The 16720-nt window shown below is 40.4% G+C and overlaps 1 protein-coding gene across 2 annotated transcripts in view; it reads right to left on the minus strand.

The window, feature by feature from the left end:
• Positions 1-41: 41 nt before the first annotated feature.
• Positions 42-16720, minus strand: part of LOC144891768 (uncharacterized) — a 41935-nt gene continuing 25256 nt past the window's right edge. For both annotated transcript variants that reach the window (XR_013623088.1, XM_078776070.1), the window contains exons 3-4: positions 2943-3086; positions 42-909 (exon numbers count right to left, since the gene is read on the minus strand). Coding sequence is in view for 1 of the 2 variants with exons in the window: in XM_078776070.1 (XP_078632196.1) it covers positions 884-909; positions 2943-3086 (170 nt within the window). In the remaining variant the exon portion in view is untranslated. The remainder of the gene's footprint in view (positions 910-2942; positions 3087-16720) is intronic.

A 16720-nucleotide genomic window follows, 5' to 3' on the forward strand; every position in this document is an offset into this window, starting at 1 on the left:
CACTTTTGAGTACAACATTAAATTTAAAAAAAACTCAAAAGTATTTTTACATTTTTTGATTTATTTCACGTTCAATTGCACATTCATCCAATAACCTGAAACACTACTTTTCCTTTTGCCATTTTATATGTGGAGGCATTCTCGAATAAATTCTAATTTATTGATCATTCGATCATTCATTCGTTCATTCATGTAAAGCTCTTCACAAAATGCAAACACCACATATAGAAAATACCTGGGGTGATATCCATATCCATGTCACATGTCACATGTCACATTCATTGCGTCACTGAGAACGTTATTATACGAGTAAAAACAAAAACTGATCATTCTCTGCACAAATGATTTCTTTTTTCATGAATAATCTTTGCTCTCTCTCATTGGGAAATGTTAAAGGTACAATTATTTTGTTTGCAATGACTGCAGCTTTAAAACTATTTCACAAGGCTGTAACAAATGACCCTTCGTCAATGGAGCGACCATATTGGGGAAGACGGAACACTATGGGGGGAGCACAAGAAAAATGGACACGGGCGGGCGGGCGGAATGCCCATTGCCCAAGCATTTATAACTTTGAAGGTAACGGAGCGAAAAGGTAACAGTTCGGTTAATGCCTTTTTTCCTCGATTCTTCTTGAAGACGAAAATGTTTTGAACAACCGCTGTTCAAGAATCACACGTCAAGCAACAATCATAACATCGACGTTCGACGTATTCATGATGTATAAAACCGCTGAATGAGGTGGATTTCATTTTTCCATTTCCATCGGTGGATGAGCATGAACACCAGGCAAGGTGGTGCCAGGACATCACCGGTCCTGGCACTGCCAAAACGAATCAATCACCCCGAAGGTAATCGAGATCAGGCCTCCATTCAAGCTACTTCACCACAGCACTGTTCTTGCCCAACCTGAAAGGAAGACAAGGACGACAACAATATTTCAGGGAATGTTGCATCATTTATCCTGAAATATCATTTGGCAACATTCAGAAAATGACTACCGACCGCCAACAAAAGATGCCCTGACATTTGACATCATGCGAGCTACCTATCGAGCCCTGATCTGGACACATGCAGGACAGGCATATCCTGACCTTCCTCCACCAGAGGAATGTGGATAGCACATCGATGGCGCGAAGTTAGTACCAAAGCTAATGAGCCTCGTACCTGTACCAGATGCCTGCCGCGAGTTAATAAGCTGTGGATGCCAGAGAAGTTGTGCATCGTCAAGATGCTCGTGTAAAAGCATGTCCGTCTCCATGCATTGGTGCATGTAAATGCGGACCAAGATGCACAAAGCCGGCAAACTCTCTGGCTGGTGATGAGACATCTGATTCAGAAGCAGATGATTCGACTAACCGATGGACTTTCAGATGCATTGTAATTACCGTATGGTGGACATTTAAGTGAATTGTGAACATGATAGACATTAAAATGGATAGTTACCAAGATGGACATTCAAGTGAACTTTTATTTTGCTCGACATCTCAGTTAAATCATGAACATGATGGGCATTCAACTGAATAGAAAATATGATGGACATTCAAGTGAATTCTGATTTTGTTGGACAAACATTTAGTATTATGAAACACATTTGTATCTCCAAATGAAACATTTATGGTGTATTTTTGTGTTTGTGTGTATTATTCCACAGGTGGCCAAAATAATCTAAGGCATCTTTAATTCAGGTCTCTTTAGTCTTGATAATGTGCAATGCAGTCGCGAAAATCATGATATTTATCTCGATGTTATACCTGAAGTAATTGCCAATATCACATCGACTGTATCCAAACTTATGTTGTATGCATATTGCATATACCATGAAGAAAATAAGGGGGTACACTTCGGTTTTGCGGTATTAAACTCAGAAATATTAATATCAGATATATTTGTGTGGTATCATTATTTTGCACAGTGTACTGGGAAACTTTTAGAGTACACATTAAACCAATACCTTCGTTATTCTCTGTGTTATGAAGACAATTTATGATGTATCAAAATGTAAGACAAAATATACATTTCACCATTTTTACAGATTTCTTGACCCAGAGGTAACCGCAGATGTCACCGACAGCTGGGTTGCAGCTTCCATATTGTATGGAAGTACTCTGATCATTTTGACACCTCACACGACCCTCTATGTCCATTATTGGCAGAGTGATGTGTGATTTTAAGAATTCAAGAAAACGCGTTTGGACCCTGACACCGGCAGACATTAATCGCATTGTCGTAAACCCCCGCACACCGCGACAACTTGACAACCCTCCTAATGTGGTCCAAATGGGTGCACTTAATGAAATTATTGGGGATGTCGGTTTACACAAGGTGGGGGTGGGTGCAACGAAGTTTTAAAATATGGCCTATGGCCGCCATACGAACAACATTCACCCTAAATATTGGCCACGCGTGGGCGTGGCCTGTGCACGACCACATATACATGTCATGTAGGCCTACTCCCACAAGGGAGTGGCGCAGTTTAGGCTTGTCTGCGATTATTGGAGCCATTACCATTGCCTTCATCCATCATAATAAGAATGGAAATATTGTTCGAGTTTTTGGCCAATGCGCGTTATGCTGTCCCGAGGGCGGAATATTGACCTCGGCCGTTCGGCCCTCGGGACAACGTAGCTGCGTATTGGCCTGAAACCCAAGCAATATTATAATCTGACTATAATCCACCGACACCCACATTGCCAAGGTCACAATCACTGACATTTGTTTCGTGACATTCAAAGCACTATTAATATACCTACATGCCAACAAACCCAATAATAATATTGTATTGCAGAGTGTGCCTCGAAGTGCCAGGAAATGGCATCTAAGAGTTATTTTTTCAGGTCACTTTAATTTACCATAATTATTGTAGCTAATCTGAGCCACTGCCTAATCTGAGCCATAGTGCCGTGTCTGCATTCCTTAAAATTGTGACAAAGAACACTCACCACAAGCACTTGACCGCCTGGATGCTCCCCCGCAGCGTTGCATCTTCTCGGCAGATTGGTCGGCACGTCCACTTGTGTCAGCTGGCTGCAGAAACGGTGACGGGACAAAGTCGGGATGGGTTGGATTGTTCACCTCTTCTTCCCCTGTAGAAAGGACAATCAATTATTGTCAAATCAAACGTATGCAATCGATACGTTTACGATATTTTTGAACCATAATCATTGGGCAAACGCCGACCACTCCTATTGGGCTAGCCTTCAGCCTGAACCCGGACCCGAACCCCCCATCCCCGGTGACTTTCAACGTGGCACCGTCAAAGGATGCCACCTTTGCAACAAGTCAGTTCGTCAAATTTATGCCCGGTCGCAGCTGCCCACGGAGTGAAAAATACAATCTGGAGAGCCGATGAAGCCTCTCTTTTGAAACAGCCGGAAGTAATGAGACGGCCATGTTGGAGGGCCGATTGTTTGGACCAAGGGCACATTTGGAAGTGGGATGATGAAGTTGGAAAGAGGATTGACGAGAAGAGGAAGAAGTTCAAGGAGTGGCAGAAGGCAAAGGGTACGGGAGCAGAAACAGCAGAGCATGAAAGTTATAAGGCAGCCAGGAAGGCTGCAAAGAAAGAGGTAGCAAAGGCGCAGGAGGCATGTAGGAAAATGTTCGGAGAACGCTTGGATTCGGAAGAGGGTCAGAAAGCAGTATTCAGGATTGCAAAGCAGATGGCGAAAGAGAGGTGTGATGTGATGGGGGTGAGTTGCTTGAAGGATGAAGTGGGACAAATCGTTGTCGACCCAGATGGAAATAAAGGAAGATGGAAAAGATATATGGAAATGCTGTTGAATACAGAGAATGAATGGGATGGCAACATAGAGAGTAACCCAGTTTTAGGACCGGCAGAGAAGATAACTGAGAAGGAAGTTGAGGAAGCGATAAAAGCAATGAAGGGTAGAAAAGCCGGAGGGCCGACGGGAGTTGTGGGAGATATGTTGAAGGCAGCAGGAAGTTGGGGTGTGAAGAGAATGACAGAGATCTGTAATCTGGTGGTGAAAGAAGGCTGCATTCCAGTGGATTGGGAACTGAGTACCTTCGTCCCTCTATACAAGGGGAAAGGTGACCCTCTGGAGTGTGGCTCGTACCGAGCGAAAAAGTTATTGGAGCATGGAATGAAGGTATTGGAAAGGGTGTTGTAGAGGAGGATAAGGAAGAAAGTGAAGATCGACGAAATGCAGTTTGGATTCATGCCAGGAAGAGGAACGACAGACGCGCTTTTCATTGTGAGGCAGTTGCAGGAGAAGTACATGGAGAAGAGGAAGAAGTTGTTTCTTGGGTTTGTTGATCTGGAGAAAGCATTCGATCGGGTTCCACGCAAAGTATTGACATGGGCATTGAGGATGTTAGGAGTGGAGGAATGGTTGATCAGAGTAGTGATGGCAATGTACAAAAGAGCCGCACAGCTGTAAGGACGAAGGACGGGAACAGTGGTGAGTTTGAGGTGAAGGTGGGAGTGCATCAGGGGTCGGTACTAAGTCCACTACTATTTGTAGCTGTGATGGAGGTGCTGGCTCAGAACGTAAAGGAGGGTTTACCATGGGAGTTGTTGTATGCAGATGATCTGGTGTTGATTGCGGAAAGTATGGATGGACTGAAGGAAAAGATGAACACGTGGAAGGAATGTATGGAGACAAAAGGTCTGAAGGTGAATATCGGAAAGACGAAGGTGATGGCAAGTGGTAAAGCATGTGGTGAGGTGGAAAGAACTGGGAAGTGGCCCTGTGCTGTGTGTAGGAAGGGTGTCGGAGTGAACTCCATTCAATGTACAATGTGCGCTGAGTGGGTTCATCAAAAATGTAGTGGTCTGAGAGGGTCATTAACCAGTGTGGCAGCTACATTCAAATGTAAGGTGTGCACAGAGGGAGCTGCAGATGGAGGAAATGTTGAGTTGGATCTTGGAGACGGCGTGAAGCTGGAAGGTGTGAAAACATTTTGCTACCTCGGAGACATGCTGAATGGAGAAGGTGGGTCAGACTCGGCAACGGTTGCTCGAGTGAGATGTGCATGGAAGAAGTTTCGGGAACTGAGTGGCGTGCTGATGATGAGGGGAGTGTCGTTGAAGCTGAAGGGGAAGGTGTATGCTGCATGTGTGAGAAGTGTTGTGATTTATGGGAGCGAGACATGGGTAATGAACGTCGAGCAGCAACGAAGGTTGGAAAGGGTGGAAATGCGAATGGTTCGACGGATGTGCGGAGTATCGGTGAGAGAGAGGAAGACAAATGATGAATTGCGAAAGATGATGGTGTCGCGGAAGTGGAGGGTGAGACTCAAGACGCCAATGGTCGGAAACAGGTTTTACAAAAGGTCACAACTTTATTAACTGGTTATTCACTTGATTCCATTTACCAAATAATACCGCATTATTCAATGGCTGAGATTAACTCTTTTCCATGGTCCTTTTCGTTCGGCTGATGTTCCTCCGCCATGGTCCCGTTCGTCAGAGCTCCTCGCAGCAAGTCCTCTCGACTCCAGCCGCAGCTCCCGCTTATATGGACCAACTCGACTTAATCCTCTGTCCGCTGAACTCGTAATCTCCTCTCCGCCGACGTCACCGGTCGCCTTCCTGGCGCCAGCTAGCCCCCCCCCCCTGCTGTGAGTTCCTTTTATCAAACAATAGGGGGGTGCTCCAGCCTGGGGCTGTGACCAGGTGTTTCAAGAGACCATCATGTTCGTGCACATTCCTAACTCATTTACAAACCCGTCCCCCACAGAGTTTGCATGTAAAATGCATCTGCTTTGTTACTAGGTCAACCAATAAGTTACCAGTGCCAATTAATAAGTTACACTGAATTACACTTCCACAATTCCCTCATCTTTTTGTTTTTGTTTATATTAACCATTAATCTAAACATCAATATAAGTAAACAATCAATCACTACAAGTAAACATCATTACAAGTATAAGTAAATAATCATAACTTTGGTAATCAAATTCCCTTAGGCATACACCGTCATCCTGCAAGAATCACAAAACATTTCGTTGGTCATTGACTCCTTCCATATTGTTCAATCTATTGCATTTGCATCACAAATATATTTTCAAAACAACACTTCACCATCACCAAGATACAACAATTTCACTTCATTTTCAAGTTTTGTAAAGCATCTGCACCATCTGGCAAAAACGTTTGCCTCCACACAAATGTTGACTTTGTTTGAAAGGAAGGGCTGATCACTTGTGTTTGAATCCAGGTATGAAACATTTTCTCCTAATGTCTTCATAGCTCCTGCACTACTTCGTGTAGGATTTCGCTGTTGTGGTAACATTGCGGAGTCATAGACTGACCCTGCTCTCCTTGTAGCATTCTTGCCACTTTTTGCTGTAAACCATAGTAATTCCTGAACAAGGCCTTCACCCAGTTGTAGTTGACTTGCCTCCTCCCTTATTGTGAGTGGGCAGCAAGTATTGGTGTGACATTGATTGGCCAGCAAGATGTGGAACAGGGATGCCGGATGCATCCACAATGATGTTGGGACCATGGTGTTCAGGTCATTCATGGTCCTTACCAGGAGCAATCCAGCAGAATCGTGCACAGCTGTTGTGACAAGGGCACAGCCGTTTTTTGCAGCTCCATGCTGGTTCCCCGGACGTTGGTGAAGTAATAACATATGTCCCCGCATTTCACAGAGGTTGCAGGTAAAATGTCGTTGTCCTGCAACTTCTGATGTGGTGAATGTTCGAAGTCTTCGAACAAGAGTAAGTGATCGCCTTTCTTTCATATGTTGCAGTGTGATCCAGGCAAATGGTCACATAAATTTCCTTGGTGAAGGTAAGCATTCATCTCCAAGTTACACGGGAGAATGTCTTCATCATTCTTTGAGAAAGAGGGTGTATGCCACGATTAACTTCATTTTTTAGCCACAAATTTTCTTTCTTTCTTCTTCCCAATTCCGTTAGCAATCCCTCCAAAATGTGATCTCGTCTTATCCTTATGCTCAGTCATATCTGAATCTGCTTTCCGCACACACTGAATCAGATAGGGTACATCTTACCATGAAATCAGCATAATCATGTATATCTTCCGACAGTTTCACATTCAACAATTTGTTGTTTTTCCTTAACACAAAAAGTTATATTCATTTATATGCGTCACACAAATAATATTCAATCAGGTATGTATTTTATTACTAAACTAAGAATAGCATTGTATATGATTACAATCACACACGGGAATACCTAATTCCCAACAACAATTTTCCCAAACCAACAAATTAAGCATAATGTATTATTACCATAATTCCTCTCCACTTTTTCTTTTCCCTCTTTTTTTTTTTTTTTTTCTCCTAACAGTGTGTCACTCGTGGTGATATGAGTTCATTGATATTGTAATTGACACAACTCATAACATTGTCGTTATGCCATTATCTTAATTCTACTGTATTCATTTGCAACATCACTTGATTTAGTCTTTTAATCTCAGTATTTATGTCGCCATAAAAGTCTTCCTTTTCTGGTTCCACATTTCTTTCCTCATTTGTCACTTCATGCGTTATCATCGTGTTGTTGGTTACCTTATTCAAACACACCGTCACTAAGGCTTTCAAGCAAGCCACCACTAAAACAATTGCCAATATAACTACTAAACCAACAAACAAGTCTGCTACTCCTTGTATATTCATATCTATGACATAGTTATATGTCGATGACATTTAACATTATATACCAAACTAACAAGCTTCCTAAAAGGTAAATAAAGAAAATCCCTTAATATGTAACATAATCAGATTATTTGTCTTACCCTGATCCCCCTATCTCCCGGGGTTGAACTCAATCCCCTGATCATGAGTGTAGTTGTGATACATTTTTTCACTCATGCTGTATTAATATCAGCAGGTAATTGTATGTCATGTAGGCAAATAAATGTCACTATTCCAAGTAGGAATATCACATGTTGAAAATGTAATGTTTATCAATGCAAGGGGTGTTAAAATGTAATTCAAATGACTGTAAATCATGACTATCATTTTTCTACCACTGAATGTTCTGCTGGGCTGCTAGGTGCAGCCTCATTTTCTGTGGGATCGTCCACCTTAGCCCCATGTGCTTGCTTGCAATGAGAGGCATGAATCCAACTTTCTATTTTGGGTCCATATTTGTTTCTATTCTTATCAATCTCCTATGGTTTATCAATTCGTTCCAAGATACCGCAACCAAAGGTTTTAACCAAAGCTCTACCAAACTATTTCCAATTTGAACAAAAATGCCAGTGAAACAATGATTCGAAGGATTAACTTCAAGGGGTCAATAAATTTATTCTATAGCCAGATCTAATTTTCCCATCCAATAGTTTGCCTTGCCACATGTCATATTATAACACCTTAATAAACCTTCGAAAAAATGTTTCCCATCTCAACAAATTTCCTTTTTTACAAATAGCCATGTGTAACTTACGTATTTAACTACAATTTCCTCTCAATTTGTTTGGCCTAACTGGCCGCAAAAGTGGCTGCCAGCATGCAGTACCGTTTTTATCTACCAAGGAAGTGTTCCACACAAGACCTCTACCAAAATGTTGTTTGTAAAAACAAATCTGGGATTTCTGATTACATGGATGCACACTCTCAGGACATTTTCAGGCTGCTGTTAACAATCCACTACGATGACTTAATTCCTTTACCCACAATCAAATAATTAGTACAAATTGAGGATATTATCCCTATCACATTCTTTTATAGATTCATTATGTTGGATCTAATTTTTTCCAATAATTTTCCACTGCTGTAAGGCGGAACAATAGCTCTCATAAGTCTTAGTAATATCGTACTTAATTTGCCCAGCAGAGAATAATTTATTTACTATCCTTTCTCATCTGTTAACCAGTGACTTTGTTTGAACTCCAGAACTGAAAAACCCACAATAGTTCAAACCAGCAAAATTTTCTTTACTCTTTTCCCATATCATCTATGCCTAAAACACATCCATACATACAGCACAATTTATATGCTGATAAAATTCAAGTTTATATATATAAAATCCATGAGCAGAGTATTCTGGGAAGTCAGTGTAAGACCTCTCCCAAATTTGGATGATTTTGTACTTCCTCAATTCCTTTTATGAAGCTCATATCCATAAATAGATGTTATTCTCATATACATTCTATCAAAAATGGAATCCCAAAATTACTCACAATTTTACTATTAATTAATGGCTGCTCATAACCCAGCACATCAAAAAAAATTTTTTTTATATTCCATTTCCCTTGACAAAAGAGATAATGTTCATAATCAAATTATATTTCTATTTTATTTTACGGATTCTCTGGATATTCAATCCCATCCACATATCCCAATCCCATCCACATATAACTATCCATTTCCAGACAGGCACACTGTCGGTGTCAACAATCTTGTAAGATTGATACACAAAAACACACACACACATGCATTTTGCATATTTGTTTGCGTTGGAACCATTATTTACAGATCAGATGGGTGTCAATTTTATTTCAATTTCATAAAATTTGTCAATCAAATTCAAAATGCTTATAGACAAATAAACCAAAAGTCCATTCTTAGAAAACCCTTATGATGTCAAATTGAAATTACCCTTTCTGCCTTCACAATAATCTATCCAAATTTTGACTACACACCCATTTGCATGTCAGTCGACCATTGACCTATCAATCGTGCGGAACAATAGTCCGAAATTCCCACCTGATCATCATGTGACTCTTGTTACTTGGTTTGCCAACAATTGCAACGCAATTGTTCCAAACTTTGTAAATTTAAAATTGCTGTGCCCAAAATAGAAGATCCAATTTTGGCATTTGATCAATTAATTATTAATTTGTTAACAAGCAAAAAGAAAAATGAATCATTCTTGCTCTGAAAACTTTTCAGACACAAGAATCATTGACAGTTGTTCATGTTTGTCCAGTAATCGAATCTGTTGAGGCCAATCATCATTTGGGATTTGCAGCAATGAAGGCCTAATCATTGTCTGAGGTACCGGTAAGCACTGGTACCCTTGATCTTGGTTTGCCCCATGACCTTGTCTTCCTGTTGACATACGGACATCTTCTTCTCCAATGTCCCATCTTTCCACACTCGAAACACCGGTTTCTGTCGTTGTCTGATCTGTGCGCCTGTGCACTTGTATTGCTGGGCTGCATCTCTACATCCCTGAGTTGCCACTGCAATCTCTCGTTATCTCCTGAAACACGAAAAAATTCTCTGTACCGTCCTTTTGGGGGAGACAACTGGAAATCAGATGGGACAACTGTGACTTTCATTCCTAATTTCGAGGGCAGTTGTGCATTTGTCTCCTCCACTGTATCCTGTATCCTTTTTATTTTAAGTTCTAGTTCCGTTATCCGTTCTTGCTGTTCCCGTTGTCTGGATTCACCATCCCAAAGATGGAATGCAAGCCAGTCTACCGTTAGATTCTGTCTCTTCCTGGCTTTCAATCTTTGTTCCAATCTTTCCAATCGACTTCGCTCAAATGTACCATCTCTTGGAAACTCCTCATCATGTCCCTTTGTCCACAAATACCAATTCTCGACCTGCCTTATAGCTTCGGCACCATAACGGTCGTACATATGATGTGTACAAGTACCTTTTTGTGGAATCTCTGGTTGTCCTTGTGTGTTCTTGCAGGCTCCATTTCCCATTCTGCCTTTTATCAAAGTAGCGTTGGATGTGTTGTAGCTTGTTCCAGGTTCCTCTAAAGCTTCACTCGTACCTCCAGGAAGGATCTCTCCACCTGTTCACACGGTGATTTCCAGAGAATCTCCCTCAGCTGTGGCTTTTGCACAATCCAATCTCACAGATCAGTATTTGCAGATGAGCCGGAGGGTCAGTATGAAGTGGGTGAATCCTCAGGTGTCCGCTCTGTTTGACGGGGAAATCACACAATGGTAACCGCACATATATATCTGTATATAAACTCACCACCTTGCTCAATTTTCCCAGGTTGTCTCCACATTGATAATATCTCGCAAAGATATCAAAGCTTCTTTTTTTGAGACCGCATTTTCATCAATCAAACAATCAATATATTCAATTCAATTTATTCAGTTCAATTTATGCAATTAAATTCAATCAAATAATATTCAATCAATTAACAATTCAATCAATTATTCAATTTCAATTAATTCATCAATATTCATCAATAAATCAAATTAATCATTTTGAATGACTCCTTGCATAAGCCCTTTCCCCAATGATGTCAGGACAGGTCCATCCATTGACTGAGATCGAATTTCATCGGTCGTCACCTCGGATTCGTACCTCATGTCAATTGATGAATCGCCGTCCTGTCCTAGGGTCATATCTGACATATTTTCCCATTTTGCCTGGTCTCCACAAATTTTTCTTTGCAACCACTAAAGGCAACTCATCCTTCATTCGTGAGACAGCCAAAATGGATGCCAGATATTAAAGTTCTTTGGGAAAAATATCTCATCATTTTCCTTTTAATAGTACCCAAAATCTCTTGGCAATATAAATTTCGTAAAACTCCTGAAATGGGACTGTCAAATTCCTTCAATCATGCTAAATTTTGAAACTCCATCGCTTGTAATACCCAATTTATCCCATAGGGCTTGAAAGTTCTTTCCCAAGTTCATGCAATCATTCTGCATTTGAACCCTATGATATCATTCATAATAATCATCATGATTTTATAGTCATGGTCCTATCATAATCATCTATTTAAACGAACATTTCCTTTATCACCACAGCTATGTGGTATAATCAACAATAGAATAAAACTGTACATAGCAACAGGCTACCTCATGGCCACTTAGTATACCTATTGACAAAAAGTCATAACAATATCGAATAATCATTGAACAATTCAAAAATCGCTTCCACTGCTCTAGCCGCAGCATCCGTGATATTTGTTTGCTCATTCCCTATTCCTGATTCGTCATCAAGGATCTCCATCATCACACAGCGTACTTAATTCCGCATTTTAATGAGAATTCAACAGGAATTTACGACTCAAAGGAAAAAGAACGAGCAGACCTTTTGCAGGATGATCGTTACAAAATCGTTACATATATTAAAGTATTTCTAATGTCGACAAATCATATCTTAATTCTTGCAAGATTTGGTTCTTTGAATAAATCACAGCACCGGGAGAACCAGCTCCAAAAATGGATCTTTGTGTTTATTCAGCACCCTAGTAATTGGTTCTTTGTGTACTAATTACACAGCACCCAGGCCCCGCTCATATGGATCTTTGTGCAGCGCTACACAGCACCTGAGCAAAAGGGGTTTCATCTACATTTTCCCTATCTGGTGTACCATCCGTGATATTTGTCTGCTCATTCACTATTCCTGATTCGTCATCAAGGATCTCCATCATCACACAGCGTACTTAATTCCGCTTTTTAATGAGAGTTCAACAGGAATTTACGACTCAAAGGAAAAGAACGAGCAGACCTTTTGCAGGACGATAACTGGAATTAGTCGTGAAAATATATCCAAAATACTCAAAATAGACACCCACAAAAATAAACAACAAACCCAAACAAACCCAAGGTCGACCATATTACACAATAAATTACATCATTTCAGCATCGTATTGATTGCTGAAATATTCCAGGGTTTATACACACCTCAAAAGAGGTATGCGTGGTGTTGCCCCCTCCCACGTTTATTCCAGGGTTTATACACACCTTAAAAGAGGTATGCGTGGTGTTGCCCCCTCCCACTTTTAATTCCTCATTAAATCGTTTCCATTTAAAAAACATCGCCTTTACTGCTCCAGTCGCAGCATTTGTCACTTTGTTTGCTCATCCGCATGACCAAAACGAAATAAAGGGAGCTCAACCATTACACTGCGCTTTTAATGGCGCATGCCATAGAAACTCAACGCAATTTCGACTCGGCCAGCAAACGAGCAAATTGTGCAGGATGTTAACTGGAATTAGTCGTGAAAAATATATCCAAATTCACAAAAATACACACCCACACAAATAAACAACATTTATTCCGTTTAACAGAACAAACATTTCCTCTATCATGACATGCATGTCTTCAAAATTATATGCCCAAGAGAAAAAGTAAAATTAATTAAAACTGCGGGCAGTGATGATCCGGGGACCATACCGCTCCATCCTGATTGGACGAGTGCGTGCTAGAGTCGTTAACAACGACAGTCCAGATCCGATTGTTCAAAATTTCAACTCAATCGATCGAAAAATGAACGCAGGGATGCATTTTAAAGGTGCAGTGGCACTAACTGAGTTGCCACGAATATGGCCACGAAATTGCCAATATGGCCATCACAAAATATTTTCCTTAATCAATTGGCTCATAGCATAACCAATCTGCAAGTATTTCATCCGAAGATGTATCTCTCAGGAATTTTAATTAAATAAGTCATTTATAAATCAACGAGTTAATTTATTAAATGATTAATCAATAAATCAATATTTTCCTTGACAGCCACATCCCTTGGTCAGTGTCATGTCCAAATATCAGCTTCCTTACTCAAAAGGTGCCTGAGTTAATGTAATGTAATTACTGTAATAAGATTACTGCAATTACTGTAATGATTACTGTAATTACTGTAATTACCGGAACTGAAATTACTGTAATTACCTCAGGTAATTACTGTAATGTAATTACTGTAATGTAATAAGAAATGTAATTAATTAAATAAGTACGGGTTCCAACAACAAGTTCCAACAACAAGTTCCAACAAGTTCCAACAGCAAGTTCCAACAGCAAGTTCCAACAACAAGTTCCAACAACAAGTTCCAACAAGTTCCAACAAGTGCCAACAGCAAGTTCCAACAACAAGTTCCAACAACAAGTTCCAACAAGTTCCAACAGCAAGTTCCAACAAGTTCCAACAACAAGTTCCAACAACAAGTTCCAACAACAAGTTCCAACAGCAAGTTCCAACAACAAGTTCCAACAACAAGTTCCAACAGCAAGTTCCAACAACAAGTTCCAACAAGTTCCAACAACAAGTTCCAACAACAAGTTCCAACAACAAGTTCCAACAACAAGTTCCAACAAGTTCCAACAGCAAGTTCCAACAGCAAGTTCCAACAGCAAGTTCCAACAACAAGTTCCAACAAGTGCCAACAGCAAGTTCCAACAACAAGTTCCAACAACAAGTTCCAACAAGTTCCAACAGCAAGTTCCAACAGCAAGTTCCAACAACAAGTTCCAACAACAAGTTCCAACAGCAAGTTCCAACAAGTTCCAACAACAAGTTCCAACAAGTTCCAACAGCAAGTTCCAACAGCAAGTTCCAACAACAAGTTCCAACAAGTTCCAACAGCAAGTTCCAACAACAAGTTCCAACAACAAGTTCCAACAACAAGTTCCAACAGCAAGTTCCAACAACAAGTTCCAACAACAAGTTCCAACAAGTTCCAACAACAAGTTCCAACAGCAAGTTCCAACAACAAGTTCCAACAGAAAGTTCCAACAGCAAGTTCCAACAACAAGTTCCAACAACAAGTTCCAACAGCAAGTTCCAACAACAAGTTCCAACAAGTTCCAACAACAAGTTCCAACAGCAAGTTCCAACAACAAGTTCCAACAACAAGTTCCAACAACAAGTTCCAACAAGTTCCAACAGCAAGTTCCAACAGCAAGTTCCAACAGCAAGTTCCAACAACAAGTTCCAACAACAAGTTCCAACAAGTGCCAACAGCAAGTTCCAACAACAAGTTCCAACAACAAGTTCCAACAAGTTCCAACAGCAAGTTCCAACAGCAAGTTCCAACAACAAGTTCCAACAACAAGTTCCAACAGCAAGTTCCAACAAGTTCCAACAACAAGTTCCAACAAGTTCCAACAGCAAGTTCCAACAGCAAGTTCCAACAACAAGTTCCAACAAGTTCCAACAGCAAGTTCCAACAACAAGTTCCAACAACAAGTTCCAACAACAAGTTCCAACAGCAAGTTCCAACAACAAGTTCCAACAACAAGTTCCAACAAGTTCCAACAACAAGTTCCAACAGCAAGTTCCAACAACAAGTTCCAACAGAAAGTTCCAACAGCAAGTTGCAACAACAAGTTCCAACAGCAAGTTCCAACAAGTTCCAACAGCAAGTTCCAACAATTACTTTCATTTGCTATAGCAGCCCTTGTATGGGCTAAATGTAAAAAAGTATTAATCCCGTGCAATCCATCGGATTCTAAAGGTGTGTCTTTATCCTTCATCAAACTTCTCTTCTGCTTTTGTCGTTCCGCATGATCATATATCTGTGTATCATTTGCTGGTGTTGCGTTTTGTTCCCTCATTACCCCAAAATAATCCATACAACACAGAGTCCCCACTACCAGAGAACCCATTCCTTGGATAAATATCACCATTTTCAAGGAGTATCTGAAGTAGAAGTCTCTGGTTTCCCTTGATTGGTCGGCTTGTCTTGATACGGTGTTTCCCTTTGTCCCACCTGTATCCATCTGTAAAACATGTGTCTGACTATCATCTTTATCTCTGTTTGTCTCTATGTCTCTCTTTCTTTCTTTTTCTGTCTATCTCTCTCTGTCTGTCTCTCTTTCTCACTTTGTCTCACTCTGTCTATCTCTTTTTGTCTGTCTCTCTCTATGTGTCTGACTATCATCTTTATCTCTGTTTGTCTCTATGTCTCTCTTTCTTTCTTTTTCTGTCTCTCTCTGTCTGTCTCTCTTTCTCACTTTGTCTCACTCTGTCTATCTCTTTTTGTCTGTCTCTCTCTATGTGTCTGACTCTGACTATCATCTTTATCTCTGTTTGTCTCTATGTCTCTCTTTCTTTCTTTTTCTGTCTATCTCTCTCTGTCTGTCTCTCTTTCTCACTTTGTCTCACTCTGTCTATCTCTTTTTGTCTGTCTCTCTCTATGTGTCTGACTCTGACTATCATCTTTATCTCTGTTTGTCTCTATGTCTCTCTTTCTTTCTTTTTCTGTCTATCTCTCTCTGTCTGTCTCTCTTTCTCACTTTGTCTCACTCTGTCTATCTCTTTTTGTCTGTCTCTCTCTATGTGTCTGACTATCATCTTTATCTCTGTTTGTCTCTATGTCTCTCTTTCTTTCTTTTTCTGTCTATCTCTCTCTGTCTGTCTCTCTTTCTCACTTTGTCTCACTCTGTCTATCTCTTTTTGTCTGTCTCTCTCTATGTGTCTGACTATCATCTTTATCTCTGTTTGTCTCTATGTCTCTCTTTCTTTCTTTTTCTGTCTATCTCTCTCTGTCTGTCTCTCTTTCTCACTTTGTCTCTTTGGTCCATTCGCAAAGCCAAAACGAACGACCACAGAACCCTCGCCATTAATATCTATTGTAAGCGTGCCAAATCAATAAGTATCAATTTTTTCTATGAGCCTCGACCAGAGAGTGGTTGCTACTCACAAAACACTCGTCGCTAGCTGTTCCATTGTCTGCCGATTCCCATTCTGCTGTTTTTGTCTCATAATCAAGATAAATTTGGAACAGCCCTTAAACTAACACCAAGCAGATCAATTTTTATATTTAAATATAAAATCATTTTCTCATTAATTCATAATCATAAAATCATTTAATCCGTGTCACCCATGCTATTTATCTAGCAAATTTCGTCAAAAAAAAACAACAAGTTTTAGTTATGGCGGGAAAACTGAAAAAAAATTCTCTATTTAAAACGGGTGTACACGATTGTACACGTGTACGGACCTTACCGAACCTTACCGACCCGGCAAACAAATCGCTTCATGGTGCACTTCATGAGCCGACTTGCCCGCAGACCAGAGTAAGGCTCTTAACACCCAGCGTATACCGTACGCATATGCAAGCACACGA

Source organism: Myxine glutinosa, chromosome 1, assembly GCF_964187855.1.
Source record: "Myxine glutinosa chromosome 1, kmMyxGlut1.1, whole genome shotgun sequence".
Lineage (NCBI taxonomy): Eukaryota > Metazoa > Chordata > Myxini > Myxiniformes > Myxinidae > Myxine > Myxine glutinosa.